The 23604-nt window shown below is 39.7% G+C and overlaps 2 protein-coding genes across 11 annotated transcripts in view; both read left to right on the top strand.

Moving 5' to 3' along the window:
- Positions 1-681: 681 nt before the first annotated feature.
- The window catches only part of SHLD1 (shieldin complex subunit 1), a 90603-nt gene continuing 67680 nt past the window's right edge, over positions 682-23604 (top strand). For 4 of the 10 annotated variants that reach the window (XR_003005826.1, XM_024764241.1, XM_024764243.1 and 1 more), the window contains exons 1-3: positions 682-825; positions 9297-9557; positions 11364-11545. Coding sequence is in view for 9 of the 10 variants with exons in the window: in XM_024764241.1 (XP_024620009.1) it covers positions 9505-9557; positions 11364-11545 (235 nt within the window). In the remaining variant the exon portion in view is untranslated. Of the gene's footprint in view, positions 826-9296; positions 9558-11363; positions 11546-11636; positions 13106-23604 lie in introns of those variants that run through there. The other 6 variants (XM_024764242.1, XM_024764239.1, XM_024764238.1 and 3 more) reach the window with 6 other exon arrangements.
- Positions 11491-23604, top strand: part of CHGB (chromogranin B) — a 126597-nt gene continuing 114483 nt past the window's right edge. Inside the window, exon 1 of the mRNA XM_024764234.1 lies at positions 11491-11545. The gene's annotated coding sequence lies outside the window, so the exon portion shown is untranslated. The remainder of the gene's footprint in view (positions 11546-23604) is intronic.

Raw genomic sequence — 23604 nt, 5'->3', positions numbered from 1 at the left:
GGAAGATCCCACATGCCGTGGAGCAACAAAGCTCGTGTGCCACAACTACTGAAGCCCGCACTCCTAAAGCCCATGCTCCACAACAAGAGAAGCCACTGCGGTGAGAAGCCCGCACAACGCAACAAAGAGTAGCCCCTGCTCACTGCAACTTATTAGAGAAAGACCACATACAGCAATGAAGACCCAAAGCAGCTAAAAATAAATAAATAAATAAATTTATTTTTTTAAAAAATTGTCTTCAAAAGGTCACTACATCAGTCAGCTTGCTTGCCATAAGCTCAAAGTATCTGGCAGGTAGTTGGTCAAACCTCAGCTAGTGTAGGACTCCTGATTTATGGGGTTCTATCCCAGTGTAGACATCTATAGGAGGCTGTGAGTGTACAGGACGTTTTCAAGAAGGTGATGAAATGGAACAATAACCCTCAACTCTTTCGCGTGGTCCTGCAGTTCTGGTAGTTGTGTACAGCTACCTGAACGCAACATGTTGAAATATTAACATTCTCTTTGTTAATTTCACTCTACATTTTATGTTTATTTAAATGTAGACGTTCAAAATTTTAAACGTTTAAAATATTTCTCCTGTTCCCTTTAGTATCCACCAAGCACATTTATCAATAAATCTCTAGAAATTGCCCGAACTAGCCATTTGTGGAAAGCAGTGCTGGCGGGGCCAATGCCCTCAGTCAAGATGGCCGTAACTGCCTTCCCTTGTTCTTTTCTGACCTCAGCAAAGATGGTTCCTGCGACTTCCTTTCAAACTCTGCTTTTCCGGTAACAAACGTGGAGTCACCGCTTCCGGTTTGAGGCGGCTGCTGTTGCGGGGCGGTGAGTGTAATCGGGGCCTGGCGACTTTTCTGGGCCAGTTTTCTCTGCGGACTCACGAGTGGATCGGATTGGGGGAAGGGAGGGGGTCTCCGCAAGGCATCAGGCTGTTCTCTCCTAATTGGGAAGTTACGGCTGCTTTCCCTGGCCTGCTCCAAACCCCTCCCCCACCACGGGCGGCCTCTGCAGCGAACGCCTCGGGGAAGCCCCAGAATTTGCGTGCAGTGTGTCTAAATGAACTTCGGTTCTTCATTTTTTTAAAAACAACTTTCTTGAGACATAATTGACAAATTATAAAAAATTCCCATTTAAAGTGTAAAATTCAGTGGCTTTTCATATATCCCCAGAATTGTGCATCCATCACCACAATCTAATTTTAGAATATTTTCATCATCTCGAAGAAAAACCTTGTACCCATTAAAAGTTACTCTCTATTCACTATGGCTTCCCAGTCCTAGGCAACTGATAGTCTACTTTTTTGTCTCTATAGATTTGTCAATTTGCATATTTGATATAAATAGCAGCATACAGTATGTGGTCTTTTTTGACTAGCTTCTTTCACTAAGTATAATGTTTTAAAAGTTTGTTCTTGTTGTAGCATGTATCGGAACTTAATTCCTTTATTGCAGAAAAATATTCCTTGTATTCATATACCACATTTTGTTCATCCATTCATCAGTTGATGGACATTTGGATTGTTTCCACTTTTTGGTTCTTATGAATAAAGCTGCTATGACCATCTGTGTACAGTTTGTGTGGACACATGTTTTTATTTCTCTTGAGCACATATACCTACGAGTGGGATCGCCTGATCCAACCATTTGAGGAACTGCTAAACTGTTTTCCAAAGTACTTGAGCCATTTTACCTTTCTGTATGTGGATATCCAGCTGTCTTAGCGTTGAAAAGACTGTCCTTGCCCTGCGGAATTGTCTTGGCATCTAGGGAACTTCAGTCGATAACTGTAAGATTTTACTTCTGGACTCTCAATTTTATTCCACTGACTGTTTTTATTCCAATACTACACAGTCTTGATTATTGCAGCTTATAATTGGTTTTGAAATCAGAAAGTATGAGTACTCCAAATTTGTGTTCTTCGTTTTCAAGATTGGTTTGGCTTGGGCTTCCCTGGTGGCGCAGTGGTTGAGAGTCCGCCTGCTGATGCAGGGGACATGGGTTAGTGCCCCAGTCCGGGAAGATCCCACATGCCGCGGAGTGGCTGGGCCCGTGAGCCATGGCTGCTGAGCCTGCGCGTCCGGAGCCTGTGCTCCGCACTGGGAGAGGCCACAACAGTGAGAGGCCCGCGGACCGCAAAAAAAAAAAAAAAAAAAGATTGGTTTGGCTTTATGGGCCCCTTGCATTTCCATATGTACTTTTAAACAGTTTTGTCAAATGTCTGCAAATTAAAAAAAAAACAAAACAGATTTTGTAAGAACCGTATTGATCCATATACCAATTTGGGCAATATTGCCATTTTAAAATAGTAAGTGTTCAATTCCATGAACATAGGATGTCTTTCCATTCATTTGGAGCTTTAGTTTCTTTCAACATTTTAAAATAGTTCTCAGTGTACATGACTTACATATTTTTCATTATGTGTACTTAAGTATTTTATTCTTTTTGATGCTATTGTAAATGAAATTACATTCTTTTTTAAAAATTTTATTTTATTTATTTTTGGCTGTGTTGGGTCTTCATTGCTGCACATGGGCTTTCTCTAGTTGCAGCAAGCGAGGGCTACTCTTCGTTGCAGTGCACGGGCTTCTCACTGCTGTACCTTCTCTTGTTGCGGAGCATGGGCTCTAGGCATGTGGGCTTCAGTAGTTGCGGCACGTGAGCTCTGTAATTGTGGCTTGTGGGCTCTAGAGCGCAAGCTCGGTAGTTGTGGTGCATGGGCTTAGTTACTCCGCGGCATGTGAGATCTTCCAGACCAGGGCTTGAATCCCATGTTCCCTGCATTGACAGGCAGATTCTTAACCACTGTGCCACCAAGGAAGTCCAAAATTATATTTTTAATTTCATTTTTAGGTTGTTTATTGTTAGTGTATATAAATACAAATGATTTTTCTGTATTGTTCTTGTATCCTGCAACCTTGTTTAACTTTAATTATTCTAGTAGTTTTTTTTTAAGTGGATTCATTGGGACTTTCTATATACAAGATCATGTCTTCTGCTAATAGAAATAGTTTTACTTCTCTCTTTCCAATCTGGAAGCCTTTTATTTCATTTTCTTGCCTAATTGTGCAGCTAAAGGTTTTAGCTCCAGTACAGTGTTGTATAGAAGTGATGAGAGCAGTTAATATTAAATTGTTCCTGAGCTTAAGGGGAAAGCATTCAGTCTTTCACCATGAAGTACGATGCTAGCTATGGTTTTTCTCAAAAATGCCCTTTATCAGATTGAGGAAGTTCCCTTCTTTTCCGAGTTTGCTGAGTGTTTTGATCATGAATGGGTATTTGACTTTGTCAGTTGATTGTGTGTGTGTGTGTCTGTTGTTGTTTCTGTCCCTTATCCTAATATAGTGTATTACATTGATTGATTTTCAGATGTTAAAGCAACTTTGCATTTCTGGGATAAGTTCTGCTTGGTCAGGGAGTATAATCCTTTTTATATGTTGCTTGGTTCATTTTGCTAGTATTCTGTCAAGGATTTTTGTGTCTGTATTCATGATACTGGTCTATAGTTTTCTTGTTATGTCTCTGTCTAGTTTTGGTGTGAGGATAACAGTGGGCTCATTGCATAAACTGGGAAGTGTTCCGTCTTCCATTTTTTAGAATAGTTATCCACAAGAGGGAAGGACAGGTGCAGCGGGAAGAAGCAAGGCTTATTGGAAAACCTGATGGAAAGATAGAAGTGGGGTCAGAGGTTGGGGGAACCAGGCTAGAAGTTTCTGGGTGGTAATTAATGTTTCAGAGGAGGAAAGAAGAGGAGAAAGCCTTGGGATATCCTTGAGGAGGTCCAATTGGAGATGGAAGATGAGCCACAGAGGAGGCAGGAAGGAACAGGCCTAGCTGGGATGTCAGCTGGGTGAGTGGCTTCCTGAAAAGTAAAGAAAGAGTGTCAGAAGAAGGAATTTCTAGAAGTTATGGTGGAGTGATTGAGTTGGTGGAGATGAGAAAATGAGCCAATTCTAGACTCTTGAGAAGTCTGTGGAAGTGAGAGGAGATTGGCTGTGAGGAAGGCAGGTGTCAAAGGTTTTCGTTTTGCTTTTCTTTCTTGACAATTTTCATATTGATACAATTTTATACCTTCAAAAAATTGCAAGACTAGTACAAGGAACTCCCAAATAACACTTTCCAGATTCATCAATTGTCTACACTTGCCCCATTTACTTTATCATTTTCTCTCTCTCATATATATATATACATATATATATATATATATATATATATATACTGCAGACATCATGTCTCCCTAACACTAAATATTTGAGTGGTATTTCCAAAGAATAAGGATATTCTTTTACACAGCAGGTTTTATTGAAAATGGGAGTGATTTGGGCCTGTTGAAAAGTGTAAGTGAAGATCCAGTGGAACAGAAGCCAGAGAAGGGATTATCGTCTCCGAAGGCTTCTGGAAAAGTCCAGAGAGTGGAATCTAAAGCCCAGGTGGAGTGGTTGGCCTTTGCCACACAAGGGACAGCTCCCTGTTTTACAGAGAGGTAAAGCAGTGTGCGGACGTGGGAGCCTTTGTTATGTTGATAGAGCTGAAGAAGTTCCTCTTTGCTGGCTTCTGTTTCCCTTGTCAATTAGGAAGTGAGATGATAGGCTGAAAAGAGGAGGAAGGTATGTGAGTGATGGAGAGGGTCTGAGTTGAAGAAGAGTGAGAAAATATGAAAGAGTCGAGGAGGGGGTTGAGAGGAAGTTATGAGATAAATGTCTCAGGATCCATTTAGCCAGATAGCCCATTCCAGGTAGGTGCTCAGACACTTAGAGAGAGCCAGTCTGCCCTGACCTGTTTGATGACTCTCATGTCCAGCACACAGAAAATAGGGAGATAGTTGAGGTCGTCTAGGCTGAATTTTGCCAAAGGAGTGTGATAAAGAGACAGAATGGGCAGGGCAGGGCAGGGAAGTTCAGGGTATTAACAAGACTGTGAACCATAGAATCTACTGGAAAAGAATGAAAGAAGCAACATGGCTATAGGATGGGAAGTAGAGGGGCAAATGGGCTGGTGGTTGGCTGGGAAGAGAGGAGCCTGTGATTTGTTTTTTAATTATTACTGTTTTACTTATTGGAGCTAACCATCATGAGCACAGAGACTGTACTAAGTATTTTACATGCATTAATTTTATATAATCCTTATGACAACCCTATGAGGTAAGCATTGTAATCAAGCCATTTTTATAGATGAGGAAATTGAGGTTAAGTGACTTGCCCAAGGTGACAGCTAAAAAGTGAGAGCAGTCTCTCCAACTCCAGAGCCCCTGCACATCTCTGGACATTTTTGCAGAGCTTCTTAGCTGTGTTCCTTACTTCACGTTTACCCTCCTCTCATTTGTGTTTCACTCAGCTGACAGAGTGAGCCTTTGAAGATGCAAATTGATTATATCATACACATCCCCTCAGAAGCTTTCATTATATCAATTTTTAAATGGAAGTATGTATAAAAATAAGTGAATTGATGGATGAATAGAGAGTTGGATAGCTGGTTATCTGATAAAGAAAATCATAGTAAAATGTTAATTATGAAATCTAGGAAAAGGCCATATGTGACAAGCCCACAGCTAAGATTAGGAACAAGAGAGTGATGCCTACTTTTGCCACTTCTATTTAACATAGTACTGGAAGTTCTAGCCAGAGCAGTTAGGCAAGAAAAAGAAGTAAAAGGCATCTCTATTGGAAAGGAAGAAGTAAAACTGTCACTGTTTGAAGATGACATGATATTATATATGGAAAACCGTAAAGACTCCATCAACAAACTGTTAGAATAAACAAATTCAGCAAAGTTGCAAGATACAAAATCAACACACAAAAGTCGGTTGCATAATGAACTATCAGAGAGAGAAATTAAGACTACAGTCCCATTTACAATTGCATCAAAAATAATAAAATAGGGCTTCCCTGGTGGCGCAGTGGTTGAGAGTCCGCCTGCTGATGCAGGGGACGCAGGTTTGTGCCCCGGTCCAGGAGGATCCCACATGCCGCGGAGCGGCTGGGCCCGTGAGCCATGGCTGCTGAGCCTGCGCGTCCGGAGCCTGTGCTCCACAACGGGAGAGGCCACAAGAGTGAGGGGCCCGTGTACCGCAAGAAAAATAAAATAAAATAAAATAAAATAAAATAAAATACATAGGAATAAGTGTTTTTCTTTTTCTTTTTAAAAGATTTTTGTTTTTACCTAGGAATAAATTTAACCAAGAAGGTGAAAGACCTGTGCAGTGAAAACTACAAGACATTAATGAAAGAAATTGAAGAAGACACAAATAAATGGAAAGATATTCTGTGCTCATGGATTGGAATAATTAATATTACAGTGTCCATGCTACCCCAAACAATATACAGACTCAATGCAATACCGATCAAAATCCCAATGACATTTTTCACAGTAATAAAACAAACAAAAAGAAATTTTGAACTATGAATGATTCTGAATAGCCACAGCAATCTTGAGAAAGAACAAAGCTGCAGGTATCATGTGCCCTTATTTCAAACTATATTACAAAGCTATAATAATTAAAACAGTATGGTGGCATAAAACAGACACATAAATCAGTGGAACAGAATAGAGAGCTCAGAAATAAACCTATGCATATATTGATTAATTTATGAGAAAGGAGACAGGAATGTCCAATGGTGAAAGGACAGTCTCTTCAATAAATAGTGCTAGGAAAATTGACAGCACATGCAAAAGAATGAAATTGGACCACCATACACAAAAATTAACTCAAAATGGATTAAAGACTTGAGCTTGAGACCTAAAACTGTAAAAATCCTAGAAGAAAATAGAGGTGATAAAGTCCTTGACATACATCTTTTTTAAAAATTATTTATTTATTTATTTTTGGCTGCATCGGGTCTTCGTTGCTTCTTGCAGGCTTTCTCTAGTTGTGGTGAGTGGGGGCTACTCTTCGTTGCAGTGCGCTAGCTTCTCATTATGGTGGCTTCTCTTGTTGTGGAGCATGGGTTCTAGGTGCAGGGGCTTCAGGAGTTGGGGCTTGCAGGCTCTAGAGTGCAGGCTCAGCAGTTGTGGTGCACGGGGCTTAGTTGCTCTGCGGCACAAATTGTCCCAGACCAGGGCTCGAACCCATGTCCCCTGTATTGGCAGGCAGATTCTTAACCGCTGTGCCACCAGGGAAGTCCCTTTGACATAGGTCTTGATGATGATTTTTTGAATCTGACACCAAAACCAAAAGCAACAAAAGCAAAAATAAACAGGTGGGACTATATTAAACTAAAAATCTTTTGCACAGCAAAGGAAACCATCAACAAATGAAAAGGCAACCTACTGAATGGGAGAAAGTATTTGCAAATCATATATCTGATAAGGGGCTAATATCTAAAATATATAAAGAACCTATACAACTCAATAGCAAAAAAACAACCAATCCAATTAAAAAATGGGTAGAAGATATGAGTAGACATTTTTTCCCAAGAAGAAATATGGATGGCCAACAGGTACATGAAAAGATGCTCTACATCATTAATCATCAGGGAAATGCAAATCAGAACCACAATGAGATATCACCTCACACCTGTCAGAATGGCTAATATCAAAAAGACTGGTGGTCCTGGGCTTCCCTGGTGGTGCAGTGGTTGAGAGTCCGCCTGCCGATGCAGGGGACACGGGTTCATGCCCCAGTCCGGGAAGATCCCACATGCAGTGGAGCGGCTAGGCCCGTGAGCCGTGGCCGCTGAGCCTGCGCGTCCGGAGCCTGTGCTTCGCAACGGGAGAGGCCACAGCAGTGAGAGGCCCGCGTACCGCAAAAAAAAAAAAAAAAAAAGACTGGTGGTCCAGTGGTTAAGACTCTGCGCTTCCAATGTAGTGGTGCAGGTTTGATCCCTGGTCAGGGAACTAGGACCCCACAGGCCACAGGGCGTGGCCAATAAATAGAGACTAGAAATAACAAGTGTTGGCATAGATATAGAGAAAATGGAAAACTCATGGCAATGTAAATTGGTGCCAATATAGAAAAGTGTGGAGGTTCCTCAAAAAGTTAAAAATAGAACTACCATATGATCCAGGAATTCCAATTTTGAGTATTTATCCAAAAAAACAAGAACACTAATTAGAAAAGATATATGCACCCCCATGTTCATTGCAGCATTATTTATAATAGTCAAGATAGAAAAACAACCTAAGGGTCCATTGATGGATGAGTAAATAAGGAAGATGTGATATATATGTACAATGTAATATTATTCAGCCATAAAAAAGAATGAAATCTTGCTATTTGCAACAACATGAATGTCCCTGAGACCATTATAAGTGAAATGAGTCAGAGAAATACAAATACTTTATATTAGGCTTATAGATACAGAGAGCAGATTGGCGGTTGTCAGAAGTGGCGGGGGGAGAGTGGTGGAAGAAATGGGTGAACTGTTTTTGGTTTTGTTTTGGTGTTTAAGTAAATTGAGTAAGAATAAAGAAATCTAGGCAGTAGCTATATGGATGGTCATTGTATTAAATTCTTTCCACTATCCTTTGTTTGAAATTTTTCATGTAAAATATTGGGAGGAAAGAGCCTTAATTGGAAAAAAAAAAAAAAGTACATAGTTCCTTGGAAGTCCAGTGGTTAGGACTTGGCACTTCACTGCCATGGCCTGGATTCAGTCCCTGGTTGGGGAACTAAGATCCCGCAAGCCACATGGTGCGGCCAAAAAAAAAGAAAAAGAAAAAAGTAAATGACATTAAACTGCTTCTTATACATGGACCCTGACTGAGTTGTTTTTGTAGATTTGTAAGAATCTGTAGAGCAATGGCTGCTTTCTCTTGGTAAGCAGGTATTTATGTACTGAGAAACTTCTTGTGCCTGCAGTCACAAGGCATAGATTGTGTAATTAAAGCACCTTTAAGAGAAGAAAATAAGCACTTCTAGAGAAGGAAGTTGAACCACATATCAAAAGTTTTGGGGCAAAGGATAATCATTGCATTCTACTTGGCCAGCCTAGGTAGTTTCAGATCATTAGAAGGGTCTCACCTGTCCCTATTATTTGATTTCTCCTGTACAAATTCATTGAATCCAAAATAATGTTTTACATGCACAGGTACTTATTTTGTAATAAACAGGATTCTGCCTTTCAATAGATTGTTTTTTTCTTTTTTTGTTCAAATAACCAGTTTGTGATGTATTTGACATTTAATATAAGTGATTATAAAAGAAAAGATGGATATCACATCAAGGTGCTATTTGTTTAAAAAAAGGATTCCTTTTGTTCCATGTCATTAATAACGACTTCTGTTGCTGGCTGATTTCAATGCAACTTTGTAGGCAAGCAGGATACGTGGCTGTCATTTATTAACCTGTTTGTTCCCTTCCAGAAACCTCCAGAGCAGTGTTTGGTAAGATGAGGGCAGAAGGAGGAGCCACAGATGCCTGCAGCAGAGGTGTTTGCTGAAACTTCGGGCTTGGTTGGCTAAAATAGCAGTGTGCAAAGACAGGATGTTCTTGCTTCTTTGGGAATCTTGATCACCTCACTCCTTCCAGAAGCAATCAGCTGATGTCTTGGCTCACTGTCTGCCTGAGCGAATGTCCACAACAGCATGTGACTGGGTGTCCTCAAATGAGAGGTGTCTTGCCAGGTCTCTCTGTTGATTTGTTTTTATACCTCCTATCTTTGCTTGATCAGGTGGTAGTTTGGGCTGCAGTCAGGACGCTCTGGAGCTGGGTTCATCCTAGGTTGGTACTTTCTGGATGGGTTTCCTTGGGCTAGTTACTCTACTTCTCCTGTGTTTGGGGCCAACTATCTGACTGTAAATGTGGGTAATAATAAGATTACCTGCTTCATAGGGCTGTTGCAGATGAAGCTCTTAGCACAATGCGTGGCAACCAAAAAGCACTTAATAAATGTTAACTACTCGTATTATTATACTGCTCATGTTATTCTGAAATTGCTTCTGTCATTCAGACATAGATCTTTCAAGTTCTGACTGTCATTTTAACAGCTGGATAATATCCCATAATTTGGAATACTGCCTCCTCCCAAACCTATCCTTCTCTGGTCTGCTCTCACTCAGTTGATAATACAATCCTGTCACTGAAGCTACCACTCTTTGTTGACTTCTGGTTCCTCTTTAGCCCTTTTATCCATTCAGTTATTAAGTTTGACTCTTATTTCTGTTCCTAAATATCTTCTTAGTCTGTCCCCTGCTCTTGGCTGCTAGTGCCCTGCCCTCATTCACATGCTCTTCCTCTCTCACTGGGACCACAACAGTTGTCTGAATTCCTGTCACTCCTGAGATTGCCTGCTGTCCAGCTGCCAAATCTGCAGATCTGACCATGTGTCTCCTCTGCATGGTACATGGTGGCCTGTGGTAGTCACAGGGTGTGGTGTTGACCATAGTAAGATTTACTGATGACAACTTAAGAGGCAGAGAGTAGCAGAGGGTCCAGGATCTCTCCAGGCCCATAATTATTTTACAGAGAGGTGGGCAGGGCTGGATGTACTGCAAAGAGCCCTCCAGCCCACAGGTAGACATCAACCAGGAGGGATAAGGGACACCTAATTTTTAACAAGAAATGTCCAAAACTCTCAACACCTCTTGCCAGTTATGGTTGCCCAAGCTGGTGCCTCTGGGGTTCATACTGTCCCCTGGCCATGGCCTGCCCCACACTTGGGGACAGCCTCCTCCAGAAAGCCTTACTGCCCCTCTCTGGGTGCCTCTTCATCTTATCATGGTGTTAGCACTGTCTGTCTCTGTGTTTGGATCATCCCAACCTGAGCAACTCAAAGGAAGTGTCTGTCACATTCATCTTTGCATCCCTGGGGCCTGGCATGTTAACAGTTGTCTGAAGGCCACAGAAGAAGATGCAAATCACCTGTAATTTCACTACCCAGAAATTAAACCACTGAGTTAATTATCACTGGAATTAATTTGGGATATACCCTTCTAGACTTTTTTTTTCTAGCTATAGGTCTGTATATTTCATACACACACATCCCACACACGATATTTTATAAAATATGGATCAAACCCTACCTATAGTTTTTAAATCTTTTTCCATTTAATATATCATGGACAGTTTCCCATCTCATTAAATATTTGTGTAGTCCTTGGATTATAGTGCTAAACAGTATTTCATCCTTATCAGATATGCAGTTCACTTTCCAGCTGAAATGATTCATGGTTTCTTTCTGTGCTGAGAGTTATTTGTTTCTCATGATGAAGAAACATGGTAAACAAATACTGGGTCTAAAGCAAAGACAAGGAAGACCATTAATAACAGGAAAGTAAAGCAAAGACAAGGAAGACTGTTAGTAACAGGAAAGTAAATTATTTTGGTTCTACTGTTTTTTGGCCTTTAAGGTGCTTTAAGCCATGGCTGTAATGGAGGCTCCTCTTATGCAATACCTTCTGTATTGAATTGTTTTATATTTTCCATGGCAGGACTATGGCAAATCAGGAAGCCACTCCAGGAAGCCAATCAGAGGAGAGCAGTGCTTTGGACTTGCCATCAGCTTATGACATAAGGGATTACGTGTTGCAGAGACCCAGCCAGGAGGCCAACAGTGAGGCTTTTAGTTCTGAGGAAGCCTTTTCTATTCCTTGCTCTTCTGATACGGATCCAGGTAAGAAGCACAGTTTAAAACAAACATTGAACAAACAAAAAAATCCTGACATATACCTATATGTGATAGTTTGTTTCTCTGTCTTCCAAAGGCAGATCTCTGAGAAATCACTCATTGTCTCGGGGAGAAAAACATCTTATCTAAGCAAAACTGTTGGGAGAGACTTCAAAGGACAGCCTCCCTGGTGGAACCAGGACAAGGAGCTGTTTCCTGGAGGCCTTTTTGTCTGAGTCCCTTTCTGATCTCCATCCAAATCCATTTAGAGGCAGGGAGCACTTGGTTCACTGGGAGAGGGTAGAATTGTTTTTTTGTTTTGTTCTTTTAAAACTTCAGAAAATAGCCATGTGGGCCTGTTGTGTGTCATAGGGACTTTAGTGTTCCTCTTATGAAGTATACTCTGGATTTAGGTAACAACTTTTCTGTAAGTTTCCCTGACCGAATTGCCGAAAAGTCTGTTTTTTAAGTTTAATGATAATTCTTTGACATAGTTAGTGACCATCTCTGGTTGTAAAGCCCATCTCCTCCCTGTTTATTGCCTAATCCAGGCCTGTAGGTCCACATATTCAAAGCTTTGCCACTTACTGGTTGCGTGACTCAGGTCATATTTCTTAACCCCTCTGAGTTCCAGAATCAGCTACAAAATGGGGATCAAAATGCTTGCTTCATGGAGTAGGTTTAACTCAGGGAACAGTGCAGGGGCACATCATAGTGTTTGCCATACATTGGTGCTCAGGCAATTGCTATTACAGTATTCTGGTGCTATTATTATTGTTGTTGTTGTTGTTAATATTAAGAAGCCCAAATATATATTTTTAAAGAGCACGCAGGTACTAAGAAAATGTGGGCCTTAATGAAGATGAATTCAACATTGGCAGTAAGTAGGGTGTGTACCTGTCATTATCTTTAAGAATTCTATGGAAAAAAAATACTTTTAAACTCCCTGATGATTCTTTTCTGATTTTCAGGACATAGTAATCAGGATCAGTCAGATTCCTGTTTAATTTAGTTCCAGAGCAAGAATTAGATCATTTCTTATCCTTTTTCTTTCTAGGCTCAGAATCTTAGTTCATTTAACCTTTCCTCTTCCCCTTCCCATCCTGCTGCCTCTACATTACTTTCCATCCCAAAGAAAGCAACTGTTATTAATTTGAATTGAGTTGACCATTGAAATATTTATATTGGAGTATTTGTTTAAAATCTAGACATTTCATGAAAAAAGATTCTTTTGGAAGCCCTTATAAAGGTCTAAACATGGGAAGGAGCACTCATATCCTGAGACAACCATTTTGCACGGCATGGGGAGTGGTGGTGCTGCATTTGACTGTCTAGTTTGAATTCTGGTTCTGCTTTTTTCTGTGGTTTTGCCTTGGGCAAGTCATTTGGCCTCCATGTCTTGGTTCCTTCATTTGTAAAATGGAGATAATAATGCCTACCTTGTCACGGGGCAGCCATAATGAGGGTCAAAGTGTATGAGGTGTAATGCCTGGCATGTGGTGGGCTTTGGAAATCCAGCTCTTCATGAGTTCAGTGCCTGGGCACCTCAGCACACCACCACGCTGACCAGGCTCCATTTTTTTTTAATTGAGCTATAATTTATGTGCAATATTATATGTTACACGTGTACAACATAGTGATTCACAATTTTTAAAGGTTATACTCCATTTATAGTTATTATAGAATATTGGCTATATTCCCTGTGTTGTACAATATATCCTTGTAGCTTATTTATTTTGTACATAATAGTTTGTACCTCTTAATCCCCTATGCCATCTTGCCCCTCCTCCCTTCTTTCTCCCCACTGGTAACCACTAGTTTGTTCTCTATATCTCTGAGTCTGTTTCTTTTTTGTTATACTCACTAGTTTGTTTTATTTATTTATTTTATTTTATTTTATTTTATTTTATTTATTTATTTAAAAAAATTTTTGGCTGCGTTGGGTCTTAGTTGCGGCACACAGGATCTTCGTTGAGACATGTGGGATCTTTCGTTGCAGCAGTTGGGCTCTTCATTGCAGTGCTTGGGCTTCTCTCTAGTTGCAGCCTGTGGGTTTCTCTCTAGTTGTGGTGTATGAGCTTCTGTCTAGTTGTGGTGCACAGGCTCCAGAGCGCATGGGCTCTGTAGTCTGTGGTACATGGACTCTCTAGTTAAGGCGCGCAAACTCAGTAGTTGTGGCGCGCGGGCTTAGTTGCCCTGTGGCATCTTAGTTCCCCGTCCAGGGATCGAACCTGCATCCCCTGCATTGGAAGGCAGATTCTTAACCACTGGACCACTAGGGAAGTCCCTAGTTTATTTTTTAGATTCTACATGTAAGTGGTCTTACTTCTTTAACTTAGCATAATACCTTCCAAGTCCATCCCTGTTGTTGCAAATGGCAAAATTTCATTCTTGTTTATGGCTGAGCGGTATTCCATTGTGCGTGTGTGTGTGTGTGTGTGTGTGTGTGTGTGTGTGTGTGTGTGTATACCACATCTTCTTTATCCATTCATCTGTTGATGGACACTTAGGTTGTTTCCATATCTTAGTAATTGTAAGTAATGCTGCTATGAATATTGGGGTGCATGTATCTTTTTTAATTAGTGATTTTGTTTTTTTCAGATAGGTACCCAGGAGTGGAATTTCTGAGTCATGTGGTAGTTCTCCTTTTAGTTTTCTGAGAAAACTCCATACTGTTTTCCACAGTGGCTGCACCAATTTACATTCCCATCAACAGTGTATGAGGGTTCCCTTTTCTCCCCATCCTCATGACAAGATCCATTAAATTCATGACCTCCTACCTCAAGTTGAGCCTCCTTGCTGCCCATCCATCACACACTATTTTCCTAGCATGTTCATCCTCCTGCCCTCTTGGATGACTTTGTAGTATCTTCTCTCTTTGCAAACCCCCATTACCTCCTTCAACCTCTTTCTCAGCTGATAATCTTAGTTTCCTATTTAATCAAGAAAACAGAAGCACTCAAAAGAGAATGAGCACACATTCACACTTCACATCCATCAGCTTCCTTCCCTCCTGTTTCTGTGGGAAACCCATCCCTGCCTGTCCTTCTCTTTCTGTCTGCTTTCACCTACTCAAGGTTGTCACTTCTAGTAATCTCCTGCATCGTTGATCCCACCTCTACTGGTCATTCTCATGATCATACAAACATGCTTTAATAGTTCCCATCTTAACAAAATGCCCACCCTAGACCCCAAATCCCCATATAGTTACAGACTCATTCCTCTGTTCTCTTCTACAGAAAACCCTCAGAAGAGTAATCTACACCTGTTGTCCCCAGTTCGTCTCCTCCCAGTTCCTCCTAAAACCCTCCAACATGGCTTCTATCTCCATCACTCCATGGAAATAGCTGTTGTCAAGGTCATGACCTCCACATTGTTAAATCCAGTAGTCACTTCTCAAGCGTCCTTCTTGATCTGTCAGCAGCATTGACTTTTTTCCTTCTTGAATTCTTTCTTCAGTGGGCTTTCTGGGAAGCAGCATCTTATGTTTTTTTTCTTACTTTTCTGTCTTATTTGTTCTCAGTCTTCTTTGCCTGATTCCTTCCTCTCCAGCCCCTTAGTGTTGGAGAGCCCAGGGCTGAGTCCTCAGCTCTCCTGTCTGTCATCACACCCTTCCCTGAGTGATCTTATCCAGTCTTGGGGCCTTAAATGCTCTCAGTACCCCGCTCAGTCCCAGATTTCTCTCTCTAGTTTGGATCTCTGGCTTGACATTTATACTATCTATGTATTTCACATCATCACTTAGATTTCTATTAGACTTCCTAAATTTGACATAACCAAATTCCTGATTCCTCTACTGTCTCATATATACATAGACATATCTGTTCTTTGAGGCTTTCTCATCTCAAAAAAGTACTTCCATCCTTCTGTTCACTTAGGCAGAAACCTGGGAGTCATCCTCAACTTCTTTCTTTCTCTTTAATATCATATCCAGTCTATCAGCAAATCCTGTCAGCTCTCCTTTGTCTCCACTGCCACCACCCTGGTCCCTGCCAGTAGCATCTGTCTTCTGGATTATTGTTAATCTCTTAACTAGCTTTTCTCACATCTGCTCTTTATCCTCCTATAGTTTCTTTTTTTTTTAAATTTTATTTATTTCTATTATTATCTTTAATGGAATATATAAAAGCAGAGAAACTTCACTCATAAGTTGTGCTTTCACATATTCATATAGAAACTATATGGAAATACATATACATGGGCTTAGAAATATTTTACTTTTCATGCAGGAATTCCAGTTCTGTTAACCAAAACTAAAGAAATAATTCATAATAAATATAAGCTTTGTGTATAGTGACATCTATAATTACAGTAAATTGTCACTAAATTAAACATTGAACAGGGACTTCCATGGTGGCGCAGTGGTTAAGAATCTGCCTGCCAATGCAGGGGACACAGGTTCGATCCCTGGTCCAGGAAGATCCGACATGCCACGGAGCAACTAAGCCCGTGAGCCACAACTACTGAGCCTGCACTCTAGAGCCTGCAAGCCACAACTACTGAGCCCATGCGCTGCAATTACTGAAGCCCACACTCTCTAGGGCCTGCGTGCTGCAACGACTGAAGCCCATGCACCTAGAGCCCATGCTCTGCAATAAGAGAAGCCACTGCAATGAGAAGACTGCACACCACAATGAAGAGCAGCCCTCACTCACCGCAACTAGAGAAAGCCTGTGTGCGGCAACAAAGACCCAACACAGCCAAAATAAATAAATAAATAAACAAATAATTAAATAATTGAATAATAATGGTTAACTAGGTACACCCAGTCAACTAAATATGAATATTCAAAAAAATTGCATTTCTTCCTTTTTTTAAATTAATTTTTATTGGAGTATAGTTGCTTTACAATGTTGTGTTAGTTTCTGCTGTACAGCAAAGTGAATCAGCTATACGTATACATATATCCCCTCTTTAGGTCACCACAGAGCATTGAGTAGAGTTACCTGTGCTATACACTCGGTTCTTATTAGGTATCTATTTTATACATAATAGTGTATATATGTCAATCCTAATCTCCCAATTCATTCCACTCCCCTCTTTCATCCTTGATAACCATACATCCATTCTCTCTGTCTCTGTCTCTATTTCTGCTTTGCAAATAAGTTCATCTGTATAATTTTTCTAGATTCCACATATAAGCAATATATTACAATACTTGTTTTTCTCTTTCTGACTAACTTCACTCTGTATAACAGTCTCTAGGTCCATCCACGTTTCTGCAGATTGCACAATTTCGTTCCTTTTTACGGCTGAGTAATATTGCATTATATATATGTACCACATCTTCTTTATCCATTCTTCTATTGATGGACATTTAGGTTGCTTCCAAGTTCTGGCTATTGTAAATAGTGCTGCAGTGAACATTGGGGTGCATGTGTATCTTTTTGAATTATAGTTTTCTCCAGATATATGCCCAGGAGTGGGATTGCTGGGTCATATGGTAGTTCTATTTTTAGTTTTTTGAGGAGCCTCCATACTGTTCTCCATAGTGGCTGTACCAATTTACATTCCCACCAACAGTGTAGGAGGATTCCCTTTTCTCCACATCCTCTCCAGCATTTATTGTTTGTAGATTTTTTGATGGTGGCCATTCTGACTGGTGTGAGGTGATACTTTACTGTAGTATTGATTTCCATTTCTCTAATAATTAGTGAGTGATGTTAAGCATCTTTTCATGTGTTTGTTGGCCATCTGTATGTCTTCTTTGGGGAAATGTCTATTTAGGTCTTCTGCCCGTTTTTTGATTGGGTTGTTTGTTTTTTTGATATTGAGCTGCATGAGCTGTTTGTATATTTTGCAGATTAATCCTTTGTCAGTTGCTTAGTTTGCAAATAATTTCTCCCATTCTGAGGGTTTTCTTTTCGTCTTATTTGTGGTTTACTTTGCTATGCAAAAGCTTTTAAGTTTCATTAGATCCCATTTGTTTATTTTTGTTTTTATTTCCATTACTCTAGGAGGTGGATTGAAAAAGATCTTGCTGTGATTTATGTCAAAGAGTGTTCTCCCTATGTTTTCCTCTAAGAGTTTTATAGTGTCTGGTCTTACATTTAGGTCTCTAATCCATTTTGAGTTTATTTTTGTGTGTGGTATTAGGGAGTGTTCTAATTTTATTCTTTTATATGTAGCTGTCCAGTTTTCCCAGCTCCACTTATTGAAGAGACTGTCTTTTCTCCATTGTATATCCTCACCTCCTTTGTCATAGATTAGTTGACCATAGGTGTGTGGGTTTATCTCTGGGCTTTCTATCCTGTTCCATTGACCTATATTTCTGTTTTGGTGCCAGTACCATATTGTCTTGATTACTGTTACTTTGTAGTATAGTCTGAAGTCAGGGAGTCCGATTCCTCCAGCTCCATTTTTTTCCCTCAAGATTGCTTTGGCTGTTCAGGGTCTTTTGTGTCACCATACAGATTTTAAGATTTTTTGTTTTAGTTTTGTAAAAAATGCCATTGGTAATTTGATAGGGATTGATCCCTATGTTTTCCTCTAAGAGTTTTATAGTGTCTGGTCTTACATTTAGGTCTCTAATCCATTTTGAGTTTATTTTTGTGTGTGGTATTAGGGAGTGTTCTAATTTTATTCTTTTATATGTAGCTGTCCAGTTTTCCCAGCTCCACTTATTGAAGAGACTGTCTTTTCTCCATTGTATATCCTCACCTCCTTTGTCATAGATTAGTTGACCATAGGTGTGTGGGTTTATCTCTGGGCTTTCTATCCTGTTCCATTGACCTATATTTCTGTTTTGGTGCCAGTACCATATTGTCTTGATTACTGTTACTTTGTAGTATAGTCTGAAGTCAGGGAGTCCGATTCCTCCAGCTCCATTTTTTTCCCTCAAGATTGCTTTGGCTGTTCAGGGTCTTTTGTGTCACCATACAGATTTTAAGATTTTTTGTTTTAGTTTTGTAAAAAATGCCATTGGTAATTTGATAGGGATTGAATTGAATCTAGATTGCTTTGGGTAGTATAGTCATTTTCACAATGTTGATTCTTCCAATCCAAGAACATGGTATATCTCCATCTGTTTGTGTCATCTTTGATTGCTTTCATCAGTGTCTTACAGTTTTCTGAGTACAGGTCTTTTACCTCCTTAGGTAGGTTTATTGCTAGATATTTTATTCTTTTTGTTGCAATGGTGAATGGGATTGTTTCCTTCTCTTTCTGATCATTCATTGTTAGTGTATAGGAATTCAAGAGATTTCTGTGCATTAATTTTGTATCCTGTAACTTTACCAAATTCACTGATTAGCTCTAGTAGTTTTATGGTAGAATCTTTATGATTCTCTATGTATAGTATCATGTCATCTGCAAACAGTGACAGTTTTACTTCTTTTCCAATTTGGATTCCTTTTATTTAGTTTTCTTCTCTGATTGCCATGGCTAGGAATTCCAAAGCTATGTTGAATAAAAGTAGCAAGAGTGGACATCCTTGTCTTTTTCCTGATCTTAGAGGAGATGCTTTCAGTTTTTCACCATTGAGAATGATGTTTGCTGTGGGTTTGTCATATATGGTCTTTATTATGTTGAGGTAGTTTCCCTCTATGCCCACTTTCTGGAGAGTTTTTAATCATAAATGGGTCATCTGTTTGTGTCATCTTTGATTGCTTTCATCAGTGTCTTACAGTTTTCTGAGTACAGGTCTTTTACCTCCTTAGGTAGGTTTATTGCTAGATATTTTATTCTTTTTGTTGCAATGGTGAATGGGATTGTTTCCTTCTCTTTCTGATCATTCATTGTTAGTGTATAGGAATTCAAGAGATTTCTGTGCATTAATTTTGTATCCTGTAACTTTACCAAATTCACTGATTAGCTCTAGTAGTTTTATGGTAGAATCTTTATGATTCTCTATGTATAGTATCATGTCATCTGCAAACAGTGACAGTTTTACTTCTTTTCCAATTTGGATTCCTTTTATTTAGTTTTCTTCTCTGATTGCCATGGCTAGGAATTCCAAAGCTATGTTGAATAAAAGTAGCAAGAGTGGACATCCTTGTCTTTTTCCTGATCTTAGAGGAGATGCTTTCAGTTTTTCACCATTGAGAATGATGTTTGCTGTGGGTTTGTCATATATGGTCTTTATTATGTTGAGGTAGTTTCCCTCTATGCCCACTTTCTGGAGAGTTTTTAATCATAAATGGGTATTGAATTTTATCAGAAGCTTTTTTTGCATCTATTGAGATGATCATATGGTTTTTATCCTTCAGTTTGTTAATATGGCATATCATATTGATTGATTTGCATATATTGAAGAATCCTTGCATTCCTGGGGTAAACCCCACTTGATCATGGTGTATGATCCTTTTAATGTGTTGTTGGATTCTGTTTGCTAGTATTTTGTTGAGTATTTTTGCATCTATGTTCATCAGTGATATTGGCCTCTAATTTTCTTTTTTTGTGACTTCTTTGTCTGGTTTTGATATCAGGGTGATAGTGGCATCATAGAATGAGCTTAGGAGAATTCCTCCCTCTGCAGGTTTTTGGAAGAGTTTGAGAAGGATAGGTGTTAGCGCTCCTCTAAATGTTTGATGGAATTCACCTGTGAAGCCATCTGGTCCTGGACTTTTGGTTGCTGGAAGATTTGTTTTTAATATTTATTTTATTTTATTTATTTATTGGTTGCTTGGGTCTTAGTTGTGGTTTGCTGGCTCCTTAGTTGTGGCATGTGGGCTCCTTAGTTATGGCACGTTGGTTCCTTATTTGCAGCATGCTGGATCTTTTTTAGTTGAGGGATGCAAACTCTTAGTGCGGCATGCATCTGGGACCTAGTTCCCTGACCAGGGATTGAACCCAGGCCCCCTTCATTGGGAGCACCGATTCTTAACCACTGCACCATCAGGGAAGTCTCGTTTGCAGGAAGATTTTTAATCACAGTTTGAATTTCATTACTTGTCATTGGTCTGTTCATATTTTGTATTTCTTCCTGGTTCAGTTTTGGAAGGTTGTACCTTTCCAACAATTTGTCCATTTCTTCCAGGTTGTCCATTTTTTGGCATATACTTGCTTGTAGTAGTCTCTTATGATGCTTTTTGTATTTTTGCGGTGTCAGTTGTAACTTCTCCTTTTTCATTTCTAATTTTATTGATTTGAGTCCTCTCCCTTTTTTCTTGATGAGTCTGGCTAAAGGTTTATCAATTTTGTTTATATTCTCAAAGAACCAGCTTTTTGTTTTATTGATCTTTGCTATTGTTTTCTTTGTTTCTGTTTCTGCTCTGATCCTTATGATTTCTTTCCTTCTACTGACTTTGGGTTTTCTTTGTTCTTCTTTCTCTAGTTGCCTTAGGTGTAGGGTTAGATTGTTTATTTGAGATTTTTCTTATTTCTTGAGGTGAGATTGAATTGCTATAAACTTCCCTCTTAGAACTTCTTTTGCTGCATCCCATAGGTTTTGGAACATCGTGTTTTTGTTATCATTTGTCTCTACGTATTTTTTGATTTTCTCTTTGATTTCTTCAGTGATCTCTTGGTTATTTAGTAGTGTATTGTTTAGCTTCCATGTGTTTATGTTTTTTACAGTTTTTTTTCCTGTAATAGATTTCTAATCTCATAGTGTTGTGGTCGGAGAAGATGCTTGATACAATTTCAATTTTCTTAAATTTATGAAGGCTTGATTTGTGACCCAAGATGTGATCTACCCTGGAGAATGTTCCATGTGCACTTGAGAACAATGTATTCTGCTGCTTTTAGTTGGAATGTCCTATAAATATCAGTGAAGTCTATCGGGTCTAATGTGTTATTTAAGTCTTGTGTTTCCTTACTAATTTTCTGTCTGGATGATCTGTCCATTGGTATAAGTGGAATGTTAAAGTCCCCCACTATTATTGTGTTACTGTCAATTTCCCCTTTTATGGCTGTTAGTATTTACCTTATGTATTGAGGTGCTCCTCTGTTGGGTGCATAAATATTTACAATTGTTATATCTTCTTGGATTGATCCCTTGATCATTATGTAGTGTCCTTCCTTGTCTCTTCTAACATTCTTTATTTTAGTCTATTTTGTCTCATATGAATATTGCTACTCCCGCTTTCTTTTGATTTCCATTTGCATGGAATATCTTTTTCTATCCCCTCACTTTCAGTCTGTATGTGTCCCTAGGTTTGAAGTGGGTCTCTTGTAGACAGCATATATATGGGCCTTGTTTTTTATCCATTCAGCCAGTCTGTGTCTTTTGCTTGGAGCATTTAATCCATTTACATTTAAGGTAATTATTGATATGTATTTTCCTATTATCATATTCTTAATTGTTTTGGGTTTGTTTTTGTAGGTGTTTTCCTTCTCTTGTGTTTCCTGCCTAGAGAAGTTCCTTTAGCTTTTGTTGTAAAGCTGGTTTGATGGTGCTTTATTCTTTTATCTTTTGCTTGTCTGTAAAGCTTTTGATTTCTCTGTCAAATCTGAATGAGGTACTTGCTGGGTAGAGTAATATTGGTTGTAGGTTTCTCCCTTTCATCAGTTTAAATATATCTTGCCACTCCCTTCTGGCCTGCAGTGTTTCTGCTGAAAGGTCATCTGTTAACCTTCTGAGGATTCCCTTGTATGTTACTTGTTGCTTTTCCCTTGCTGCTTTTAATACTTTTTCTTTGTATGTAATATTTTTTTGTGTATTTAGCATGTGTCTCAGCATGTTTCTCCTTGGCTTTATCCTGTATGGGACTCTCTGTGCTACCTGGACTTGGGTGGCTATTTCCTTTCTCATGTTAGGGAAGTTTTTGACTATAATCTCTTTAAATATTTTCTCAGACCCTTTCTCTTTCTCTTTGTCTTCTGGGACCTCTATAATTCGAATGTTGGTGCATTTAATGTTGTCCCAGAGGTCTCTGAGACTGTCCTCATTTCTTTTCATTCTTTTTTCTTTATTTTGCTCCTCAGCAGTTATTTCCACCATTTTATCTTCCAGCTCACTTATTCTATCTTCTGTGTATTTTTCATTTCAGTTATTGTATTGTTTATCACTGTTTGTTCTTTGAAAGTTCTTCTAGGTCCTGGTTAAACATTTCTTTTATCTTCTCAATCTGTGCCTCCATTCTATTTCCAAGATTTTGTATCATCTTTATTATCATTACTCCGAATTCTTTTTCAGGTAGACTGCGTATTTCCTCTTCATTCATTTGGTCTTGTGGATTTTTACCTTGCTTCTTCATCTACAACATATTTCTCTGTTGTCTCATTTTGTGAAACTTACTGTGTTTATGGTCTCCTTTCCACAGGCTTCAGGGTCGTAGTTCCTCTTGCTTCTAGTGTCTGCCCCCTGGTGGGTGAGGTTGGTCCAGGCACTTGTGTCAGCTTCATGGTAGGAGGGACTGGTGCTGGCACTCTGTTGATTGGAACTGAGTCTTTTGCCTCTCATGGGCTGGGCTGTGTCAGGTAGTGTGTTTTGGTGTGTCTGTGAGCTTAGTACGACTTTTAGGCAGCCTGTCTGCTAATGGGTGGGGCTGTGTTCCTGTCTTGCTGGTTGTTTGGTGTGAGGCATCCAGCACTGGAATCTGCAGGCAGTTTGGTGAGGCCAGGTCTTAGTGTCAAGATGGAGACCTCTGGGAGAGCTCATGCTGACTAATATTCTCTGGGTCCGAGAGTTTTCTGGTGGTCCGGTATCCTGGGCTTGGCACTCTTATCCCAACCCCTGGCTGGGGAAGTGAGACCCCACAAGCTGCACAGCCAAGAAAAAGAAGAAAAGAAAATAAGCGGACAAGCAAAACCCAAGACAAGTGATAAAAGCAAAACCAAACAGACAAACAGAAAAAAAGAAAATACAAACAAACAAAAAAACCCAAGAGAACAACCAACCAAAGAACCCCAAAACAAACAATAAAAAACTAACAAAAACAACAAAACAAAACAAAAACAGAAAGCAAACTAAAAACAAAGATGGGGCTTCCCTGGTGGCGCAGTGGTTGAAAGTCCGCCTGCCGATGCAGGGGACACAGGTTCGTGCCCTGGTCCGGGAAGATCCCACATGCCGCGGAGCAGCTGGGCCCGTGAGCCATGGCCACTGAGCCTGCACGTCCGGAGCCTGTGCTGCACAACAGGAGAGGCCACAATGGTGAGAGGCCCACATACTGCTGAAAAAA

Source organism: Neophocaena asiaeorientalis, unplaced genomic scaffold (genome assembly GCF_003031525.2).
Source record: "Neophocaena asiaeorientalis asiaeorientalis breed wild unplaced genomic scaffold, Neophocaena_asiaeorientalis_V1.1 scaffold400, whole genome shotgun sequence".
NCBI classification, from domain to species: Eukaryota; Metazoa; Chordata; class Mammalia; order Artiodactyla; family Phocoenidae; genus Neophocaena; species Neophocaena asiaeorientalis.
The sequence above is the reverse complement of the archived record's forward strand: the minus strand, read 5'-3'. Positions and strand labels throughout refer to the sequence as shown.